Source organism: Berghia stephanieae, chromosome 3, assembly GCF_034508935.2.
Source record: "Berghia stephanieae isolate SIO BIC M18660-M18661 chromosome 3, UCSD_Bste_1.3, whole genome shotgun sequence".
Lineage (NCBI taxonomy): Eukaryota > Metazoa > Mollusca > Gastropoda > Nudibranchia > Aeolidiidae > Berghia > Berghia stephanieae.
The window spans coordinates 43,872,561-43,897,086 of record NC_088362.1 but is presented as its reverse complement, the minus strand read 5'-3'; the positions used below and the strand labels follow the sequence as shown (position 1 = coordinate 43,897,086).

The 24,526-nt window shown below is 36.1% G+C and overlaps 1 protein-coding gene across 1 annotated transcript in view; it reads left to right on the top strand.

Annotated features, from left to right (window-relative positions):
• Positions 1-23,205, top strand: part of LOC144967804 (uncharacterized) — a 97,652-nt gene extending 74,447 nt beyond the window's left edge. Inside the window, exon 3 of the mRNA XM_078905458.1 lies at positions 21,520-23,205. Within this exon, the coding sequence (XP_078761584.1) occupies positions 21,520-23,055 (1,536 nt within the window). The 3' untranslated portion in view covers positions 23,056-23,205. The remainder of the gene's footprint in view (positions 1-21,519) is intronic.
• The last annotated feature ends 1,321 nt before the right edge of the window (positions 23,206-24,526 follow it).

Sequence of the window (24,526 nt, the reverse complement as noted above, 5' to 3'; positions counted from 1 at the left end):
CATCGCTTTTATTTTAAATCTCATTATTCTTCCAGACGAATGCAATGATTGTTATTATCATCTGGAAACAAGAAATAACTGATTCCATGTACGTAATGAAAAACGTGGCTGCTATGAAATTATGGTTATTTAATATTGGGAGTGCCAGAGATATTCAACAATTTACTTACGTTATAGCCACTTCCTGTTTTTACCGTCGTTGTTTTCATGCGTCGTATTTAATTGTTTATTGGGTTTTTTTTTTTCATTACTCTTCTCCTTCTTCTTCTTCTTCTTCTTCTTCTTCTTCTTCTTCATCTTCTTCTTCTTCTTCTTCTTCTTCTTATTATTATTATTATTATTATTATTATTATTATTATTATTATTATTATTATTATTTATTATTATTATTATTATTATTATTATTATTATTATTATTATTATTATTATCATTATTATTGTTACTATTATTATTATTATCATTTATTCATCATCATATATTATTATATTATTATTTATTATTATTATTATTATTATTATTATTATTATTATTATTATTATTATTATTATTATTATTATTATTATTTATTATTATTATATTATCATTATCATTATCATTATCATTATATTATTATTTATTATTATTATTATTATTATTATTATTATTATTATTATTAATATTATTATTATTATTATTTATTATTATTATTATTTATTTATTATTATTATTATTATTATTATTATTATTTAATTATTGTATTATCCTTTTTCCCCATTATCATTCTTATTGTTATTATTATCATCGTCATTATCATTAGCATTATTTATCATCATTACCATTATCATCATCATATTCATCATCATACACCATAATTATCATTATCTTTAACAGTTTAATTGTGTAGTAGTAGTAGTAGTAGTAGTAGTAGTAGTAGTAGTAGTAGTAGTAGTAGTAGTAGTAGTAGTAGTAGTAGTAGTTAGTAGTAGTAGTAGAGTAGTAGTAGTAGTAGTAGTAGTAGTAGTAGTAGTAGTAGTAGTAGTAGTAGTAGTAAGTAGTAGTAGTAGTAGTAGTAGTAGTAGTAGTAGTAGTAGTAGTAGTAGTAGTAGTAGTAGTAGTAGTATAGTAGTAGTAGTAGTAGTAGTAGTTATGTAGTAGTAGTAGTAGTAGTATAGTAGTAGTAGTTCTGGTTGTTGTTGTTGTTGTTGTTGTTGTTGTTGTTGTTGTTGTTGTTGTTGTTGTTGTTGTTGTTGTTGTGAGAAAAATTATGCAGAGGAAGAAGAAGAAGAAGAAGAAGAAGAAGAAGAAGAAGAAGAAGAAGAAGAAGAAGAAGAAGAAGAAGAAGAAGAAGAAGAAGAAGAAGAAGAAGAAGAAGAAGAAGAAGAAGAAGAAGAAGAAGAAGAAGAAGAAGAAGAAGAAGAAGAAGAAGAAGAAGAAGAAGAAAGAAGAAGAAGAAGAAAAAGAAGAAGAAGAAGAAGAAAGAAGAAGAAGAAGAAGAAGAAGAAGAAGAAGAAGAAGAAGAAGAAGAAGAAGAAGAAGAAGAAGAAGAAGAAGAAGAAGAACAAGAAGAAGAAGAACAAGAAGAAGAAGAAGAAGAAGAAGAAGAAGAAGAAGAAGACCAATAAATGGCAATTCGATTAAACTCACATCCAATACGAAAACAAAATGTGAAAAAATTAAGAGAATTAGCCTGTCAACACGGATTATTACACAAATAGGAAAACAACGCTGAATCTCTCTGAGGAGAAAAGAAATAATATAAGGTTGATTGATAGGATAAATTTCTTATGAGGTTGGTATGACCCGTTCTCCCGACTGCCAAAACAATACAAAAAATACAATAAATAAATATGGACATTTATATATTGCATTTCCCGGATTTAATGTCCTGAATGCGTTTCACAGTACTTCAGTTATTACCCCTAACAGGTCCCCAGCAGTCTTACAATATCCAACACTTCTCATAGCAATGCACTCTTTTACATCTGAATTGAGTGAAGTAATGTATATAAAGTTCGTTCCCATAGCATATTTTGCCGTCATACTATTGTGTCACCAATCTACAATATCTTATCTTCTTTATTTTGCACTGTATCTTGAGAACCTTGTTAAATTCTTATCCTGCAATCAACGCGTATGAAAATGAAATCGTCAAAAGTTTTATAAATTCTCTGATTCTGTGAAAAACAATCATTATTATATTTGACGTTAAAAACTTGGACAAAACTCTGACCGCTGTCGGGAGCAAGAATTCTACTCTATATTCGTTTTATCTGCCCGATGAATGGTACAACCCTGCCGTCGCAAGTCATAGCAAAGTCCTGACTTTCAATGTTTGGTAATTTTTTTTTTATCAAACTGTTTATAACTGCCTCAAAACTCGACATTAGACATTATAAACAAGAAAAAAAGGCATTTTTTAAAAATTGGCTAAAATTTCTGGCCAAAATTTTAAAACATGTTTTATTGTTTTCAGAATACTCATGAGAGCATAAATTGTGTCTTTCAACCCTCCAAGTTTCATTAAGTCCCAGGTTAGAAAGTTTGTGGCCAAGATGGGGATCGTTTTAATCGATCGATATTTGAAGGGCAAGTCTTCTGGCAAAAATTTAAAAGAAAGTCTTTCTTGCAAATCAGTATATTTATCAGTTATCCGCTTTGACCAAGACAATAATAACAATGATGATGCGGTAAGGGCTGGTCATTGAAATTTGGAGTATCATTCTATAGATAGTATGCGCTTGGCTTAAAAGGTCACAACATTGCCATCCGGAAGTGTAACGGACCAACACACAAAACTATGTGTAACCTTAAACGTTTATAGTCTGGATAATACAGTTTAGTGTAAATTACTCACAAACATGGATGGCAAAAACAATAACAATTGCCTGAATGACGTCATCTTTGTTCTATCTATAGATAGAATAAAGTTGATGTCACTCGGGTCTTTGTTATTGTTTTTTGCCACCCACGTTTATGAGTAATTCTCACTAAACTGTATCAATCAGACTTTAAACGTTCCAGGTTACACAGATTTTTTCTGCGTTGGTCCGTTATATTTCCGGATGGCAATGTTGTGAGCTTCTTAGCCAAGCGCATACTATCTATATGATGATACTCCAAATTTCAATGACCAGCCCTTACCGCATCATCATTGTATTATTGTCTTGGTCAAAGCGGATAACTGATAAATATACTGATTTGCAAGAAAGACTTTCTTGTCATTGAATTTTACTTTAACACTAATACTCTCTTCTCTCTCTCTCTCTCTCTCTCTCTCTCTCTCTTCTCTCTCTCTCCTCTCTCTCTCTCTCTCTCTCCTCCGTGTGTATGTATACCCGTGTGTATGTGTGTGTGTGTCAACTACTCTCTCTCTCTCTCTCTCTATATATATATATATATAAATATATATATATATATATATATATATATATATATATATATATAAACACTCATAAATATATGAGTAACACTCATAACGCTCATAAATATATATATATATATATTATAAAACACATAAATGTATTAATTTACATAAATGTTTGTCATTGTAATATTTCATCTCAAACCTTGCTAGGTAGCCAGGCAACCTCAACCAATATGTAAATAGCTTTATAAAACATCTAAAAAGGTGTGTACGATACAGTTTCACAATAAAAAGCAGAAAGATATATTATACTCCTATACAATTGGATGTCCTCGTCCACAGTGATAGATAAAAATAATCAAACAGAGTGGAAGATTCAATTTAATCAACGAACACCAGGGTCCCCAGTCAAATCTTGAAAAAATTGTCAAGGCCCCAATTTATTTTTTTTTTCAAAACCTCTTTCCGCTGACCGATCGGGTTTTCCAATCGACAAAGAAATCTGAAATGGATCCTTTCTTTTAAAAATATAGCATTGTGGAGAACATTGTGCTTATTTGAGTCAATAAAAAAATTGATACGGCGCACAACTCTACTGAAAGATTTGAAAATTAGAAATGTATTTTTTACAGATAGATAAACAGATAACTTGATTTCCTTTTATAATCTAAAGTCAGTTTGAAAGTTCGTTGAGTCAAACAGATAATATCATAAAATATGTACCGACGACACTTGGCTCCCAAAATCAACTAATTTTGATACTGTAAAAAGTTGTCAATTTGCGTCATCTATTTATGACATCAAGTATTATTATTACTTCCGTTGTGTTTAGCGGTGATCAGTTTTGTTATGTAGTATTATGTTCTAATTGCGTGTATGTTTGTGTGTGTGTGTGTGTGTGTATGTTTGTGTGTGTGTTGTGTGTGGTGTATACATGTGTGTGTGTGTGTGTTGGCATTTTTCAGCAAATCGTGGCATTCATAGTGATATTATTCACTTGATCACATGAAGGTATTTCAGTCGCCATTTTGATTCTTTTTTTACTATTAGGGTTAGCTCGAGAGGTTAGTCATAAGTGTTATTAAAGGTGCTAGGGTGTTTGTTTTTCCATAAGTTAAGTAAAGGGGAGACATTCCGAAAGCTGCTACATCCCCAGTATTCTTTAAATTTGTATTTTCACCGTTGATATTTTGTCAGGCATTTATTTATTCAGTTTGTCATTATATAGAAGTATTTTAAAAACTCTAGAACAAACCTTGATAGATTTGTGAAAGTTTAACATTTCCTTATTTGACCATTGTTTTGATTTTCGGCCGCCATTGTGATTTGTTAAGTATTGAAAAGTAGTGCAAAGCAGTCCGAGAGTTGTTGTTTTTTCTATTAGGGTTAGCTCGAGAGGTTAGTCATAAGTGTTATTAAAGGTGCTAGGGTGTTTGTTTTTCCATAAGTTAAGTAAAGGGGAGACATTCCGAAAGCTCCTACATCCCCAGTATTCTTTAAATTTGTATTTTCACCGTTGATATTTTGTCAGGCATTTATTTATTCAGTTTGTCATATGGAAGTATTTTAAAAACTCTAGAACAAACCTTGATAGATTTGTGAAAGTTTAAAATTTCCTAATTTGAACAGTTTTGATTTTCGGCCGCCATTGTGATTTTAGTGCTTAGGCCACTGGGACCCCCCCTCCCCCCCCCCCTTTGGGAGTTTATGCCACTATGTTTTTCAAATAATAGAGCTTATTGGCCATACAAATTTCACTGTTACCGTAAAAATAAGTGTCATTTAAGAGAGTTATGGCTCTTTGAAAAAAGTGAGTTGTGTCCCCTTGCAAAAAAGAGACAACATTTATTTCAAAGGCTCTGGAGACTACAATATTACTTCAAATATATGCAAATTGGGTATCAAACTGAAGGAAATTGAATATACTATCAAACTATGTGCACAAGCTTTCAATTTGTAAATATTATATAGATTCACAGAAAGTTGAAACAATTTGTCAGTAATCTCATGAAGTGTCATATCTAAACTTATGGGCTATTTCAGTGTTTTACACAAAAATTTGAAATAAAGAAAAGAATAGGTATGGCGAAGAATGCATTCAACCAGCTGCATACAATTATGAAAAACAGGAATATTAGCATGAAAACAAAAATTAAAGTCCTGGATTGCTATGTACTGTCTGTGCTGCTATATGGTTGTGAGAGCTGGACCATAAACAAGACCATGGTTAAAAGACTGGAGGCAGTGGAAATGTGGTTTTACAGAAGAATGATGAGGGTGTCATGGATGGAAAGGAAAAGAAATGAAGAAATTTTAGAAATGGCAAACAGAAAAAGATCACTGATAACAAAAATCATCAAACGCCAAATGGAATTTTTAGGACACATTATCCGCCACCCTGGTTTGGAAATACTCGCCTTGACTGGAAAGATGAATGGAAAAAGAATAAGAGGAAGACAAAGAATAACGTATTTGAAAGGGATAAGAACTTGGACAGATGAAGCTGAGAAAGGTGGCGCTGCTTTAATAGAACTGGCAAGAGATAGATCAGCTTGGCGGAAGATGACCTCCGACGTCTGCTTCAGATATGGAACTACATGAGATACACAAAAATTATTTTAAATATGGCCAAAAACAGCATGTTCATTAAAAATGTAGCACTGAAGAAAGCTATGGCCCAAGCCTCAACAACAACCTTCATATTTCTACGTAACAGGAAAAACTAAAAGTGTACGCAACCCTTAAATTTTTCTCCACTTTGTGGGATGCCAAATTCATCATAATTTTCATTCTTTTTAAACATGGTATTGATGTCCAGTTGTCACATTTAAAAGTAAGTTGAAGATGTGGTAAAAACAATAGATATATCATGAAAAAAGACTAATTTGTTCACAACCCAAGTGAAGCATCATTACCGAAGACTTTTGAACGAAATCCCATTGTTATATCATGAAGAATAATTGATACTCAAAAGGGATTCTTGATTCAAGATGCAGTAAGTACATAAAAACAATATCCTTACAAGAACTTTTTGAAGATCAACACTGTGCTCTTGGGACAAAACAAGAAGCTGGCCAAATAAATTTCTCTGTGCCTTGATTTTGACCACGTTCATGTCTTTTTTTTCACTGTTACCACTTTCCTCAATGATGCATATGTCTTGGTCTTGTTCCTTTCTAATGGCTTGTGAAATTCTACAGTCTTTTCCTTCAGTCTGTTTTCAACAAAACTTTCAAACAATCTTTTTCCTGTTTTTTCCACGGCTAGCAGGTCATCAGCAACATCCTCTTGCACTTTCATTCCTGAAGCTAGACTGACCAGACCATCTTCAACTTCAAAGGGATTGATAAATGCTGAAAATGCCTGGAGGATCTTTTGCACTCGCTTTTCACTTTGTCTTTTTTTTTCTGCAAGGCTCAATTCTTTGTGGGTGTCTATATCTATACAGTTGTTGTTGCTGATCATTCTTTGGGTTGCTGATACATATTCTGCTCGATTGTGTCTTGTTACACTCCAACGGCTCCCATAGTGGGCAGGGAGGTACATGCTGTGTCTTCTATCCCCCATACCTGTTTTCCAATTGTTTCCTGTCATTGTCTTGGAATGAGATTACTTAGTTTTGTCCTGATCCTTGCCGGAGTTTCTTGACTGGGAGGGAAACAGTCGAATGTATAGTTATAGTTTTGGGAGATGATATTTTTTTCCTTGTAAATCATCTCTCTGTTATGCATTGTATTATGTTTAGTTTACATATTATATTATATGATTGGTAAACATTTGAGTGTATTCCTCTTAGTTGGGACCTGTGCTTGTGTCTGGATGAGACTTTTAGGTGATCTCAAACTAAGTACTTTAACGGTGTGCTCTTGGAATCTACATCTGTTCCCTATTTGAACCCGTTCCCCTTTGTCTTACCTTTTCTTTTGTGCTTTAATTGTAATTCTATAACTTTTTACTATCCTATTCTCTTCCTTTTTACTGGCGCTGATATGACCTTAATGTGTTGCAAGCGCGGTAAAACCCTTAAAAACAAAAACAAAAACAAACACTCCAACGGTAATAGCTTGGAAGACTCTTGCTGAACCCAACAATACCTCTTTTTGTCTTTGCATGTTTGTTTATTGTTTGTCCAATGGTCATATCAACTGCTATTCTTCCAGCAGGCGTCCTTGATCTGGAGACACTAAATCCATTATCTTGTAACATTTGTTCTGCCCCTGGGTGGGAATGAATCAGGTTGGCTAGTGACACAAAATATACACTGAGATACTTGGCATAATTGTGGTGATTCATGGTAAAAAGCAGTGGGCACAGTTCTTTTAAACAAGATATATGAAGAAGAAAGTTGTTTGTCTTTGTAGCTCGCAGAAACTGGAGGAGAAGCCAAACTCTGTCCATGTATTGGATCCAGTATTGTGCAGTTTTTCCGTACTTTCCTGAGCGGACACTCTCTTTGAAGGCTTCATACTGGGAAAATAACTCAGCATACACAATTGACTGGAGAATTTTATTAGCTGTATGGCTTGAAATTCCTTCGGTGAATTCCTTTATGAAAGACATGAGGTCTTTACTGAGTTTTGAATCCGTGTCCTGCTCAAATTTTGCAAGCAGAAGCCTCTCTAGAGCCTCCAAAACAGACACATGCACTCGTATAGCCCTGTTGTAGTTCTTTCCACTCATAACCCTATCCATAGAACCATGTGCACATAGCCCTGCTTCAGTCACAATTTCTTCAAAACCAGATCCACTTTGGAGCTTTCCCAGGGCACCAAGGTATGAAATTATGGTGTGAAAGACACCCAGGTGAATAATGACTGTTTTGTAAAGCTGTGGGTTTTGCCAGACAATATCGTAAGCTTTCTTTGCTACAGCAAGGTCAAATGTTACAAATGTATATGTGTTATATGCCCATTAATCATGCCTGAATTGTGCTAGTACAAAATTCCTCTTGTTTATTTATCACTGAAAGGAAGCAAATACACTGTAATATATTTTTTTTCATATTTAGAGAAAATGGCTATCAAAGATTTAAAAACCCTATATAGCTTTGTAAAATATTTTATGATCTGAGGCAAAAAATGAGAAATGACAATAAAATTCCACTATTTATTGCATTTGAAGCAATTTTAGGGTGATAAACAATCATTTTATGCACAAAAATGAGTTCATGAAAAATTGCACCGATGACCTTTCAAGGGCCATAACTCCTGTAAATGATACTTGAAAAAACTGTAACACCCGGATTAATTTGTGTTATATGTCCCTGAAGCATGCCTGAATTGTGCTAGTGCAAAATCCCTCTTATTTATTCATCCTGAAGGGAAACAAGTACACTGTAATAGATTTTTTTTTCAAATTATAGAGAAAATGGCTATCAAAGATTTAAAAACGCTATATGGCTTTGTAAAATATTTTATGATATGAGGCAAAAAATGAGAAATGACAATAAAATTCCACTATTTATTGCATTTGAAGCAATTTTAGGGTGATAAACAATCATTTTATGCACAAAAATGAGTTCACGAAAAATTGCACCCGATGACCTTTCAAGGGCCATAACTCCTGTAAATGATACTTGAAAAAACTGTAACACCCGGAATAATTTGTGCTATATGTCCCTGAAGCATGCCTGAATTGTGCTAGTGCAAATTCCCTCTTGTTTATTCATCCTGAAGGGAAACAAGTACACTGTAATATATTTTTTTTCAAATTATAGAGAAAATGGCTATCAAAGATTTTAGAACGCTATATGGCTTTGTAAAATATTTTATGATATGAGGCAAAAAATGAGAAATTACAATAAAACTCCATTATTGATTGTATGTGAAACAACTTTAAGGTGATAAACAACCATTTTATGCACAAAAACGATTTCACAAAAAATTGCACCTAATGACCTTTCAAGGGCCGTAACTCTCGTAAATGACACTTGAAAAAACGGTAACACCCGGATTAATACTCAAGATATATTGCTGTTTCAGAAAAACCATGTGGCGAAAACTCCCCCAGGGGGGGGAGGGTTTCGCCCACTGGCCCATGCACTATTTGTTAAGTATTGAAAGGTAGCTTGAGAGGTTAGTCATAAGTGTTATTAAAGGTGCTAGGGTGTTTGTTTTTCAATAAGTTAAGTAAAGGGGAGACATTCCGAAAGTTTCTTCATCCCCAGTATTCTTTAAATTTGTATTTTCGCCTTTGATCTTTTGTCAGCACGGTGGTAGAATAGCACATTCAACGTTCAAAATTCCAATTCCAATAACGGATAACAGCACCTGTAGCATCAGTCGCCAATCAGACACAGCTAAGTTACTGAAGAGTAGTTCTCTCATAATTTGGGATGAAGCACCTATGATGGACAGGCGTGTGTTTGAATGTGTGAGCAGGACATTTTGTGACATAACAGGCAGTTCAAAACCTTTTTGGGGCAAAGTGGTTGTACTTGGATGGGATTTTTGTCAAATTCTACCTGTTGTTAACAAAGGAAGTGAAGCCGATATATTAAGTGTCACACTTAACAAGTCAATTATTTGGAATTTTGTCACTACTTTTCACATGAACAAGAACATGAGGGTTACTGATGACAATAACTGTTTTGCAAATTGGCTTCTCCGCATCGAAATGGTACATAGCCGGTTTTCAGCGAAATAGGAAAGTATTCTGTTAAATTACCTACAGCGCTATGCCTTCCTGAAAATGACCCAGAATGCTTGATAAATGCTGTATACAATGATTTGAATCTGAACTTTGCGGATGAACGTTATCTATCAGAGAGAGCAATTTTGACTACAACCCATGAAAATGTTGACAAAATAAATGCAGCCGTTCTGTCCAGGTTGACCTCATCAACTGAACAAATTTACCGCAGTGCTGATTCCATTCAAAGTGACTCTGACATCAACTTATACCCGATTGAATTCTTGAACGAACTTACACCTCCCGGACTTCCTCCACATGCATTACATTTGAAAGCCAACACGTCAGTCATGCTGCTTAGAAATATAAATCCTAAATCAGGCCTCCTAAATGGCACCGTTTGTTATTAATTAAATTAGGTTCAAAAGTATTAGAAGCCAAGATAATTAACGGTAGTAGAGCTGGCGATATAGTGTTTATCCCTACAATCAATCTGACGACAACAACGGATTGAGGCTTACCATTTATTCTAAATAGAAGACAGTTTCCGGTAAAATTGTCATATGCAATGACAATTAACAAGTCTCAGGGGCAGACATTAAGCAAGGTGGGGATTTTTTTACCACAACCGGTATTCACACACGGACAACTGTGTGTTGCTGTGTCACGGGTCAGAGGCTATAGTGGCTTACACTTCATGTTGGGCCACACAGAAAAATCAACCGAAGATATACCAAATTACACAGACAACGTTGTTTACCAATCTGCCCTCATTAAATGATGGTGAGTACAGTATCGAATGAAAATAGTTCTTTCCCTGCGAAATTGCGGGCTTTTTACTAGTGTCACTAAAAAAAATTATAAAGATATAAAGAAGTGCATCATAGGTATTTGGATTTTTCAGTCAATACTGATCTACAAGTGAACAAACACCAAACATATCAATATAGAGAATATTGTATGCCAAAATTAGCTTTAAATACTTTGCTAGCTTTAGTTGTATATGGCAACAGTAATTATCCACCCAATCTCCTTAAATGTTTCCATAAGTGTCTTGAGTAGACCTAATACTAATGTTTAAAAAGTTTGTCGACACAATGTTATAATCTGAACGTTTCGGATTTCCCCTTTTTCAACAAAAGTATTCTCATATATCTCATTCGTCTTTAGAGATTCGTTCACTGTGTTTAGTTGAAAAGAGGAAAACCCGAAAATTCTTGTATGTATTAAGTTTTATTCATCGTATTTTTTTTAATGGGAAACCCGAAACGTCCTCATTATCTGTCTTCATTAATTGATCGTTAACTATAATATGAGCTCTTCATGAGTTCCTGAATGCTCTGACGCAACATCGAACGTTAACTATAATATGAGCTCTACGTAAGTTTCTGAATGCCCCGACCCAACATCGACCGTTAACTATAATATGAGCTCTTCATGAGTTCCTGAATGCCCCGACCCAACATCGAACGTTAACTATAATATGAGCTCTTCATGAGTTCCTGAATGCCCCGACCCAACATCGACCGTTAACTATAATATGAGCTCTTCATGAGTTCCTGAATGCCCCGACCCAACATCGAACGTTAACTATAATTGTGAGCTCTTCGTAGTTCCTGAATGCTCTGACCCAACATCTTAAGGAAGACTAAGTAACTTTTTTTTTTACAAAAAAGGTCATAACTGCCTTAGGTTGTCAAACCTGTAAATACTGTGTGCCCGTAGACTTATAAAACTAGAGCATTTATTTAGAGCAATATCCACAAAACGTGCTCAAAGCGCTTTACAAGGAGTAATCAGCCAACAGCAACACTTAACATGTAGGACAAGGCATGACGCCTGTTAAGCATTATTTTAACAATTTTTCCGACAGAGACAACGCTGTTAACGGCCAGTTACTAATATCACACCTGAGTACGCTGAGAGAATGTGAGTAAAGTGCCTTCTCCAAGGACTCAACTATGCACCACTTAAAGTGGGTCTCGAACCCTGGACCATCCTAGCCGCACAATAACAATAGAGAATTCTATTTGGCTGTCGAGTTGGAATTTAAAGAGGGATTAAGAATGACTTATGGTGCCAACAATGATAATATTATATTCCAACCAACTAATCAATTCTTTTCCCTGGGCAAGCCAACTAATGACAAAGTATTGTTTCGAACATAATACTCATTTCTATAATCCAGGTACATCCGCCTACGCATGTTAATGGTCGCATTCAATCTAGTCAATAGCCAGTATGAAATTGACGTCATTCGGGTCCTTGTTATTGTTTTTTGCCATCCATGTTTATGAGTAAAATCTCATTAAACTGTATTAACCAGACTATAAAAGTTCAAGGTTATACATAGTTTTGTGTGTTGGTCCGTTATACTTTCGGATGACAATGTTGTGAGTTTCTTAGCCCAGCGCACACCATCTATTAAGGGGCGGTTTGTGTCTTTTCAAAAACCAATGTTAACTGCCTATATTAGGCGGTTTTATTTTAATCATTCTGAATCGTCATTATGGTTAAAAAATAACATTTTTGGTGAAAAAAAATAAATTATCTGTGTTGATACCCGTTTTAAAGGGGTCTGGCATAAAAATATAAAAATCTTGTGGCAAACGTTCCAGAAAAACTAATGAAGGAATGACCTCTTTATTCTTTCCTCTTTTCAACATTGTAGCATCGTGCGTCACCATAGAGAGATTTTGCAGCTTTATCTTATGGAATTTATATTAGTGCCGCGCTGAGGACCGGACCGAGGACCGGTCCCACGGTCTTTTAGCTGTGAACCGTGGTCCAGTCCCAAAGAGGAAGACCGCCGGCGGTCCTCACTTCTTATCACCTTTCAACGGTCTCGCGCCATACTACTTCCCCAGCGATTCGTTGCCTCGGTCCTTTGCCTATCTTCCACCAATCACCACCCATCCCACTTAATTAATCGCACCCACCCCCTTTGCCATACACTAAACGACACAGACGACCATAGAGGCAGACGACCACCTCCCTCCACTCCGCAAACCGCCCTTTCGTGTGTGAGATGGGGGGAACAGGAGGCGCACGCCTTGGACGATTCCATTATACGGGGTAAATTTCAAAATTTACTACACCATAATGATCGCAATGACAATGATCTATGATGAAGGCATGACCCCTCTTCTCTAATGGGTTATTGTTTGAAATGTATGTGACTACTAAAGATGTGTGTGTGTGTGTGTGTGTGTGTGTGTGTGTGTGTGTGTCGAACCTAGCAAGTTGCAAGTCTGATTTTTTGTTTTCTTTTGTCTATCTCTTGTCGCGACTCCTTTCTATCGCATTGTTGTCATTTAAAATAATACAATAATATTAAAATTTCGTTTGGTGTTTTAACTAATCAAGTAATATGAGTTTCATTAGTTTCTTCCGTCCAAAAAAAACAGTTATAACGTCTGTATTTTTAAAAGGTCCAATAGAATATTTGGGGACCCCGATAGCTCAGTTGATAGAACACTCTCTTTATACGCAAAGGGCCAGAGATCGATCCCGGGTGCAGTCGATTTTTTTCTGAATCCCTGTCTACTCAGCAATGAATGGGTAGCTGAGTTTGTTAGATCTGGCGAAAAGTCACCATCGACCCCTCTTATCACCTCATCCATCCCCTCTTATTATAACTTCACGTCTCTCTCTTACTCTTCAATGCTCGCTGCCCTCTAATGTGTGTGTGTGGGGGGGGGGGGGGGGAGGGGGGGTAGGAGTTGCGTGTGTGTATCAACGCCACGAACAACTCGATCAACGCCTTGGGCGATGCCATTATCTCCGTTAATGGGGATAAATTTCAAATTTTATTAAATTATCGAAGTAACAATGAAGTACGGTGAGCAAATAAAGAAGGCATCACCCCTCTTCTCTAATTAGGTTACAATTTGAAATGAGTGTGACTACTCCGTGTGTTTTACTCCTGTAGGCCACGGTTTTCATCGTGTAGCGGTCTTTAACGGTTCAAGAATGAACGGACCGGTCTAGAGACCGGTCCTTCTAGAGACCGGTCCTTGCGGTCTTCATTTCCCAAGGACCGTAGGACCGTGGTCCTTAAGCTTGCCAAGGACCGCCCCGCACTAATTTATATAAGAACATTACAAAGTTGAAAATCAAAATTTTATGACAAAATTGATGTAAAACATCTATAATTTGGATTATGATTAAAAATACACATAACTTATCAAAAATATCTCTCTTTGGTGACATAATACATTATCTCTGTGATCATTGTGGAAATTTGCAGACAATTTCATTGAATAGATTATGAGAAACGTTTGACACAGTATCCCATACCCATATACATTGACATATTGAGAAAATAGCAAAATAGCTTTCCGTTTTTCACGCTTTTCTTACTACCTGTACCCTTTTCGACTGTTTTTCGTGCCTTTCTAGTCTATTTTAAGAAGTTGGACTTCAATACTATTATTTCTAAGATAATAAAACATCGTTTTCCATCAAAATCTCAAAGTCAACTTTTTCTTATAAATAGACATAAATAGCCCCTTAACCAGTTAAATGTCGTACCCTGAAAAAACTCGTATTTTAAAAAGTTTACCATAAAACTCGTACTTCATATATCGATGGATTTAAATGACCCTCATCTTGGCTAAAACTCTCAAACCTGGGACTTCAAAAGTCCGCATTTTACTGATTAAGTCCATTCTGTCGTAACAATGACAAAACACTTTTATGTCCTGTCAGCTAGTAAAACCGTACTTGATAAATCGTCAGGTTAAGAAAAGGTTAAGCTTGTCGAATTGTGTTATAGCTGAGACATCATGTTTGAAACTTTAGGGTTTTGCTCGACGTATACATATATGCAGGTCTGACATCCGAACGCGATTATGGGCCTAGTTTGACATTGTTGTAACGGACACTATTTTTAGATTTCCATTACAACAATGAGCCCATGATAAAGTGGGTTATCAGACCTGTAAGTAAGTGCACCTCGGTCGTGCTGATAGGTATTACTTTGCAGGTCTGATAACCCAAATTGTTAAGGACTCGGTTGTTGGAATGGAAATACTCTCAAACTAACGGAAAATACTGGCCATTACGTCAATCTTAAAACAAGCCCATAATTACGTTCGATTATCAGATCTGCTAAGAATATACGTAGGGTAATACTATTCTATCGAGAAATGAAGTATAAGCTGTGTTGCCAAAATTAAAAAGCGTTTAGCCCATGTACTTCAGATTAGCTCTATTCATTTCTATCGTCAATCTGGTCACGTAGTTTTTAAGCACCCAATGTCGGTTGGTCATCAGAGTTATGGATTAAAAATAGATAAATTAAAAGGTTTGGAAAAAGCATTATTTATTGAACATTTCGGCAAAGAACATTATTTATTGAACATTTTGGCACAATATTATATAATGCAATGTAGCAGATGTCAACCGGAAGGTAGTTTGATAAAGATTTAGGCAGGGTGTTTTTTTATTGATTTTTAATTTAGCTAAATCACAAAATTCTGATTTTTTTTTAAAGTGCCAAAATAGAAGCAACGATAATATAATATGGTTTACGAAACCAAGAAGTTTATAGCCACCAATCTATATGAACTATTTGTGCGGCTATGTAGTCTAGTGGTATGACACTCGCTTTCAGATCGGAAGGTCCTGGGTTCGAGCCTCGTGCTCGACGCATAGTTGAGTCCTTGGAAAAGACTCTTTACTCACTTTCTCTCACCGTACTCAGGTGTAAAATGAGTACCTGGCCGTTAACAGCGTTGTCTTTGTCCGAAAAATTGTAATATCGCCTAACAGGTGTTGTGTCCCGTCCTAAATGTTAAGTGTAACTGTTGATTGTTGTAAAGCGCTTTGAGCACATATTTTAGTGGATATTGCGCTATATAAAAAAAGCTCATTTAACTACAATGGCCAATGATTAGTATCCTGGAGACACGATGGGGAAGGGAGCAAGGAGGCGGGGGTTAACACTGAAAAATTTGGTGAATTCGATTTCCCTTCTTATTTTGTAACAGCGTGTGAATCTTTTGATTTGATTTGATTTAGATTTTTTTTAAAATATTTTTCTTAGGATTGGTGATTAATCTCGATTGGTAAGACGACACAGACACAAACACATTTTTAAAAATTGAGCTTTTATATAGCGCAATATCCACTAAACGTGCTCAAAGCGCTTTACAAGGGGTCTCTGGTCAACAGCAACATTTAAAATGTAGGACGGGACATGCCGCCTGTTAGGCGATAATACAATTTTTCGGACAAAGACAACGCTGTTAACGGCCAGGTACTCATTTTACACCTGAGTACGGTGAGAGAATGTGAGTAAAGAGCCTTTTCCAAGTACTCAACTATGCGCCGAGCGCGAGGCTCGAGTGTCATACCACTAGACCACATAGCCGCACATCCCGCCTAGTCCAATGACATACATGTATATAACAATATATCCCTTTTGTTATTTTCGTCATGAATATGACCTTTTAGTCACATCCTCAGGTGGCGGAATAAACAAGCACTAATGGGTTTTAATTTGGACTGGAAGGAAGTCTTGACAGCTTGGGGATGAGGAGGAGACATCAGAACACAAACGAACAACTACCCAGGGTTATTACACACACGCGCACGCACACACACACAAACACACACAAGCAAGCAAACACACTCACGTACGCTCGCACGCAAACACGTGCTCAAAAAAAAAAAAATCACAAATAAAAAAAACATAATAAAAAACTACACTCTGCCACTAACCTCATCTAGATGTTATAATACGTCTCTGATAATACACTACTTATAACACCACCTTTTACTCTCTCTCTATCATCTCTCTCTCTCTCTCTCTATCTCTTCTATCTTCTTCTATCTATCTACTCTCTCTCTCTCTTTCTATATATATATATATAATATATATATATATATATATATCACTCTCTCTCTCTTTCTCTCTCTATCGCTCTTCTCTCTCTCTCTCTCATCTACTTCTATCTATTATCTATCTATTTATTTATCTATCTATCTTTCTATCTATCTATCTCACTCTCTCTCTCTCTCTCTCTCTCTCTCCCTGTCCCTCTCTCTCTCTTTCTCTCGATATACCATTTGAAGCCAAACTGTTACAAGTCTCTCTCTCTCTCTCTCTCTCTCTCTCTCTCTCTCTCTCTCTCTCTCTCTCTCTCTCTCTCTCTCTTTATCTATCTATCTATCTATCTATCGCTGTCTCTCTCCCTCTCTCTTTCTTTACCTACCTATCTTTCTATCTCTCTCTCTTCCTCTCTTTCTCTCTCTGTCTCTCTCTCCCTCTCTCCCTTTAGCTATCACACACACACTCGCATACACACACACACACATGATATATATAAATGATGTCTGATAATACCATTTACAGTCAAACAGTTATAAATCTCTCTCTCTCTCTCTCTCTCTCTCTCTCTCTCTCTCTCTCTCTCTCTCTCTTTCTTTCTCTCTTCTTCTCTCTCTCTCTCTTCTTCTTCTTTTTCTTCTCTCTTCTCATCTCTCCTCTCTTCTCTCCTCTCCTCTCTCACTCTGTCTCTCTGTTGCTGGGCGACGTGACATCAGACTATTGAATCCTATTACTATCGCAAAAAACTTTCTGCACAACAAACCCAATAAGCAAATTACCGCTGAGAGGACATCGGTCAAAACAATAAATTTTAACTGCACCTGGGACAATTATTGGTCCTATTTAATTTGCTTGAGAGAAGGGTGCTCTAGAAGCTGAGCTTTCGGGCCGCTTATGGAGATAAAAGGTCCATCATAGTTAATTGTTTTGCTTTATTGATTTTCCAAAAGCATTAGTTAGTAGGTACCTACTCCAACTTCTCTTCGTTATAATAGCAATCTCCTCCCCGTCATCTATAATTCATTAGTGACTGCCGCAGCACATTATGGTACATGGGAGAAATAGTAGCACATAAAATTCATACTCGTAAATATAAGAGGGGAATAATATAGTGGTGGATTGAGAAAAAAAGAGAAAAAAAAAGAGAGAGAGAGAGAGAGAGAGAGAGAGAGAGAGAGAGAGAGAACCAGACGGAGAGAGAAGTATATTATATATATAATATATATATATATATATATATATATATATATATATATATTATATGTATATATATAAGTTATATATATATATATATATATATATATTATATATATATATATATACAAACATTTGTACACATATATACATGTATATATAAATACATAATATAATTATATATATAATATATAAGTATATATATATTTTATTTATATATATGTATATATATATAAGTATTTATATATGTATATATGTGTATATATGTATATATATAAAAAAATATATATATATAAAAATATATATATTGGTTTGATTGATTGATTGATTGATTGATCGATTGATTGATTGCTTGATCAAATGGTTGATTGGTCATACGGTTCATCAATCAATACAGTATCTGGTGGTCGATTAAGTAAAGGTATGCGCAGATAAATTTCAAATAGAGATTGGGAAAAGAAAAAAGAAAGATTGAGATAGCGACCAAGGGGAGAGAGGTGGGGTGAGGATCGTAATACCAATGTTTGTACTAGTTTTAATAGCGGTAAACAACATTGAAGAAGCGAGCAGTTCATTTTAACCCGTAAACGGCCGTGCTCTGAAAAGAAAAACTCGAATTTAAAGATTTGACCAGAAAACTCTTCCTTAAAATATCGATGGATTTAAATGACCCTCATCTTGGCAAACACTCTCATAATATCTGGGACTTCGCGAAATGAGCGTCATTTAAATCGATCGATATTTTAAGGACGAGTTTTCTGGCCAATTTTTTAAATCAAGCTTTTCCAGAGAACGGCAGTTAACTGGTTAAACCCAAATTCATTCGTAAACCTTCATTACCCGTCGCAGGTGGGCATTTGAATTAGTTACTGGCTGTTGTCACCGTCTGATTGTGTAAGATTGTTAGTACAAAAATGGCGCTTAACAACGATCAATACTGTAGGAAAGAGAAATGTGGTTCCATTTGGCCGGTTTGGGGAATAAATGAAGCATTTTGAAGGGCGTTAAGCATTGTAAATCAGTGGAAAATTTGCTAAATAAACGTCCATATTTATTCTTTCAATTTTATAAGACCAAGAGGCCCGATCACAGAAGTTCTGGAAATCAAGCAAACAGAATTAACAATGTTCACAATGCGTCTTTTTTGCGTGCAAAACACACGGTTATTAATTCTTCTTTAAGTCTTTAAGCCAAGATTGTTGAGGTGCTTAAGTTGTGTGCTTAAATCGCTTCCTTCCTCTCTTATAACGTCACGATATAATATTGTTACAACAAAATACAGCTTACAAGAGAAATAAACTGTGCTTGCATTGCATCTCATATTCCCGATCATCGAGCCATGGTTTGGCTTCAGTACGAATCCGCGATTTACAAATTTTTATATTTAGGGTTCTCTTACACACCCTGCGCATGCAGTCCTCATTTGGTAGCTTCTGGATTTGATTTTGATTTTTGAATGAACAATTGAAGTTAAACACGCTAATGCATATCAATTTTATTTTATCACTGTGTCGGGGCAACAAAGGCCACACTATTGGCCTAATTTAGCTCAAAAAAAGTATTGTATTGTATCGTATTAATTGTAGACATCTTAACAAAACGATCGTAATGTACTTGCTACTCTCTGTTTCTATCTGCAAAAACCGGACCTAACTGAAAGGACTAAGAAGTATGCCTGCTGTCCGATCACTTTTGAATAAGCAGAGTTTTGAATTGGGAGAGAGATCTGTATTTATAAATCTAGAGATATTTGTTGTGACTTTATATTAATTTTTTATCATCTTTATATTTCTATGTATGTTTCGGCATTTGTTCAACAAATGTTGATAGATTTCAGGTAGATTGGAACTGGCACTCCATAAGCAATACTCTAAAATCAAACAGCGAACAACTCACAGATTTAAACATGTAAATGTCGTTCTCTGGAAAAACATGTATTAAAAAATTTGGCCAGAAAACTCGTCCTTCAAATATCTTGCCAAGTTAAGGGTCATTTAGATCGATGGATATTTGAAGGACGAGTTTTCTGGCCAAATCTTTAAATGCGTGTCTTTCCAGAGTACGACAACTAACTGGTTAACTTCTTACTGTATAAAGAGAATTCGGTGTTCATGCTGTAGGCAAAGCCTCAGAATCCCATCCACGCCCTGTACCTAATTATAGTAATAGATCATAGAATGTTCTACCCCCCCCCCCACCCCCACGACCACCACTTAAAAATGACCTCACAGTATTATGATAATATCCAATAGTGTAACCCTACCCCTATGGTTTAATTCACACCACCATAATATCGTTTCATGTTTTATGTCTACTAGAGTTGGGTTAACACCCTAGCTTTACATTGAAAAACGCCTTTTCCACATTTGGCGGGAAAACGTTTGCTTCGTAGATCACTCGATTGGTAAAGATTCCTACAATCGCTGGATAGTATTATAATTCTCGTCACCAATACGAGAGAGAGACCAAAAATGCGTGTGGTCACTTAGACTGAATGATTCCAAGTGATCGGTAACTGGAGGGTTCATCACTCATATGAATTCACAATTCGACCAATTGTGTTGTAGAATAAGCCACGTCCTGTCAAAAAATTCTTCAACTCGAGACTTCTTTTTCTTGTATACTTTTTCCGTTACATTTTTCTCTGTCTGGGAGCGCTTCACACAACATTTCAGACTTTCATTGGACAACTCAGATGAGGGTCACTTAAATAGATCGACACTTGGGGGACGAGTTTTCTGGCCAAATTTGTACATACGTGTCTTTCCAGAGTACGGCGGTTAACTGGTTCAAAGGTCAAACTGGCAACCTAAATCTTAAATTGGTTCAGCTGGATTTTTACTCCAACCTCCAAATGTCAACTGTGTTAAGTTACGAGGTTGTAATCCCACCTGTTACCCACATTTACCGAAAATTCCTGTCTGGAGTCTAATGGTTCCATGGTTTGGTCAGGTAAATGGGACGCCCTGCTTTGGAGCTGGTTGAAACCTGCAGCTGATCATCATCATCATCATCATCACCATCATCATCATCATCATCATCATCGTCATCGTCATCATCATCATTATCATCATCATCATCATCAGCAGCAGCAGCAGTAGCAGTAGAAGCAGCAGCAGCAGCAACAACAACAACAACATCATGATCAACATTATTACTATTATTGTCATTATTATTATCATCATCATCATCATCATCATCATCATCATCATCATCATCATCATCATAATTATTATTATTATTATTATTATCATTATTATTATTATTATTATTATTATTATTATTATTATTATTATTATTATTATTATTATTATTTTATTATTATTATTACTATCATTGTTATTATCATTATTATTTTATTATTATTATTATTATTATTATTATTATTATTATTATTATTAATATTATTATTGTTGTTGTTTGTTGTTGTTGCTGTTGTTGTTGTTGTACTTAAGCTCCCGATCTCGTTAAAACAATTGTGGTTCATAATTGTATATACCAACTCATTTTTTTCAGGGCAAATGGTTGGGAGGTCAGTCCATGTGTCAGACATACGCCTACGTCACATGTGTGTTTACCAGCGTGTCCGTGTGGACTATAGCCGCTCTCAGCTGGGACAAATACCAAACCATTGCATCGCCACTGCACCATTCTCTAACAGCCACCATTAGAAAGATGCTTCCGTGCTTCCTGGTCTTCTGGGCATGTGGCCTCATCCTTTCCTTGCCACCTTTATTTGGAGCCAATGAATATACGTTTCACGCCACCATGGGAATCTGCGGGGTGAACTCTTCCAACATAGCCGGACGCTGGTATTCCTACGTCCTCGTCTGTTTATCATTTCTATTTCCGTTTTGTTTAATGATCTACTGCTACGCTCATATCTTCCGAATAGCAAGGACTCAAAGTAGTCGCATCGCCGCAACAATGCTGCGAATGGTCAGCGTCATCCAAGCCCCCATCGCTCCAACAACTCAGAATTCTTTGTCCCTTCGTGGTACGAAAGCCATGGGCACCATTCTACAATTAATCGGATCTTTCGTTTTAACGTATCTCCCTTATTCCATTATAATATTGTACGAGGTCATATTCGCCGTCCACGCTAATGCAGTCTTCGTCTCCATAGCAACGACCCTATTTCTTGCAGCCCCTTTCACTCATGCTGCGATTTATGGTATACGAAATCAAATTCTGAGAACTTCGTTTTATCGCTACGCTAGACGCAAATGTCAGCATTGTTGTCATAAGGACAAACGCAGAGGGAGCGTCAAGGCCCCTCATCACCAGCCTAAATCTTCCGGAAATAGTATAAGGCTTCCAATGAAATGCGTTGTGAACAAAAATGGCAAGCAATACATCCTACGCCGATCTCATTCTTACCAAGGAGAAGAATCACTGGCCATGGCGCACCATAATGGCGGCGCGGGGCGTCTCCACCACAATCATCTGACTGGTCTCAAATCATCCCTACCTATTCCCAGACCTCATTCATTCGACGTACCTGTCGAAAATAATCGTTCTTTTATCGGAACAGAACCGTCGACTCCTTGCGGAGATGGTTCAGTGACTCTTTTTCGTAATGAAAATCATAGTGGTGGTTATAATATAAACCAGAGATCCCCTCGTGCAAACGGAGGAAAGCATAATAGTAGTTCTAGATATCAGGAGATCACTTTATCGGGTATGGAAGATCTATCGTGTGTTGTGAATTATGATGAGTCGGAATCGAATTTTCAGGAACTTTCGACATCAGCATCACAATATGGCGGTAAAGAGTTTTCTTCTTATTTCAATAGTAAAGATATTGCTCAAGAAATGAGTCTGATGGACGCTGAAATGGACGAGATGTATCGTTATGATGAAGAATTACTCAGGGATGGGGGTGGGCATGATGGCGATTGTAAAAATAATGGTGATGATGATGAATTTCATGACGATGATGATGAGGAGGAGGATGATTATGATGATGAGGATTGTAATACATCGTCTACAGCAAAATCAGATAGGGACGTTGAGAAAAATTCTATATTTGTTCAAGAATCTGTAATATGATTGAGTTTGAAAATATTTCTTTTCTACTTCTCGTCACGTTGGTTTGTAATTTATGATATATTTATTAAGAAATTACATTTCTCATATTTAAGGAATTGTGTTTCTTCGGTGTAACTAAAATCTTTGTGTTCCGAGAGTGAGTGAGAGAGAGAGAGGGGGAGCGTGAGGGAATCTAGAGAGAGGGAATAATAGTGAGAAACAGAGCTGAAGCCAGAGAGAGAGAGAGAGAGAAGGGGAGCGTGAGGGAATCTAGAGAGAGGGAATAAAAGTGAGAAACGGAGGTGAAGCCAGAGAGAGAGAGAGAGAGAGAGAGAGAGAGAGAGAGAGAGAGGTGAGAGTGGGGGAAACGAGAGAGAAGGAATAGAGAGAAACAGACGTGAAGCCAGAGAGAGAGAGAGAGAGAGAGAGAGAGAGAGAGAGAGAGAGAGAGAGAGAGAGAGAGAGAGCAGTTTATTTTTTGTTGGGTTTTTTTTTTTTTGGGGGGGGCGGGAAGGAGTTGTTTTTTTTTTTTTTGTTGGTTTTTTTTTTTTTGTTGTTGTTGTTGTTTATGGCTAGCCTTGTGTTTGTTCATTCAAAAACATCATTCGTTTCTTTTCGCTGATCTCTGTTGCATCCAGTTTTTTAACAATTTTGCTCTGATAGTTTTATTTGAAAGATTACATTCTGTTGCAAATTTTTTTTAACTGAACTTTTAAAAAAGCGCTAAATGTCCTCAACGCGCTTTACAAGGGGTCTCGGGCCAACATGTAAGACGTGACATGACGCCTTATAGGCGGTATTACAACTTTTTCAGACTATAAACTAACACTTTTTTAATGTTTAGAGTGAAGAGAAGAAAATGGGGAGATGAAGGAGGAAAGGAGAAGAGGATGAAGAGGGAGAAAGAGGAGAAGGAAGGGGAGGGGGAAAAGAAGAAGGAGAAGAAGAAGAAGAAGAAGAAGAAGAAGAAGAAGAAGAAGAAGAAGAAGAAGAAGAAGAAGAAGAAGAAGAAGAAGAAGAAGAAGAAGAAGAAGAAGAAGAAGAAGAAGAAGAAGAAGAAGTTTATGATCATAAAGTTGTTATCAATAGGTGCAATACAATCCAGGTTTCAAAGAGTAGAATGTTTCAATATAAATTTAAAAGTACAAGTGTGTATGACTCAAACTACAAAAATCACAACATTAATAATAATATAAAGTGAAGCTTTTGAAACAGGTCTGCTTGTCAAGAAACAAGTCAACATACGGTCGAAAACTACCTCAATGAACTTACACATGCGCAAGAGATACTTACGAATATTTACACACGAGTGTTGTCAGTTTATTGTAGATATTTATAATTCCCAAAAACATAATCAATTCGTTCACGTTTTGTTTTGGTTTTGTTTCGTTTTTTGTTTTTTGTGGGTTTTTTTTTTTTTGGGGGGGGGGGGAGGGGTGGGGTTGCGGGGGAGTGTTGATTTTAGTTTATTTTTGGTTGTTGTTTGAGTTTG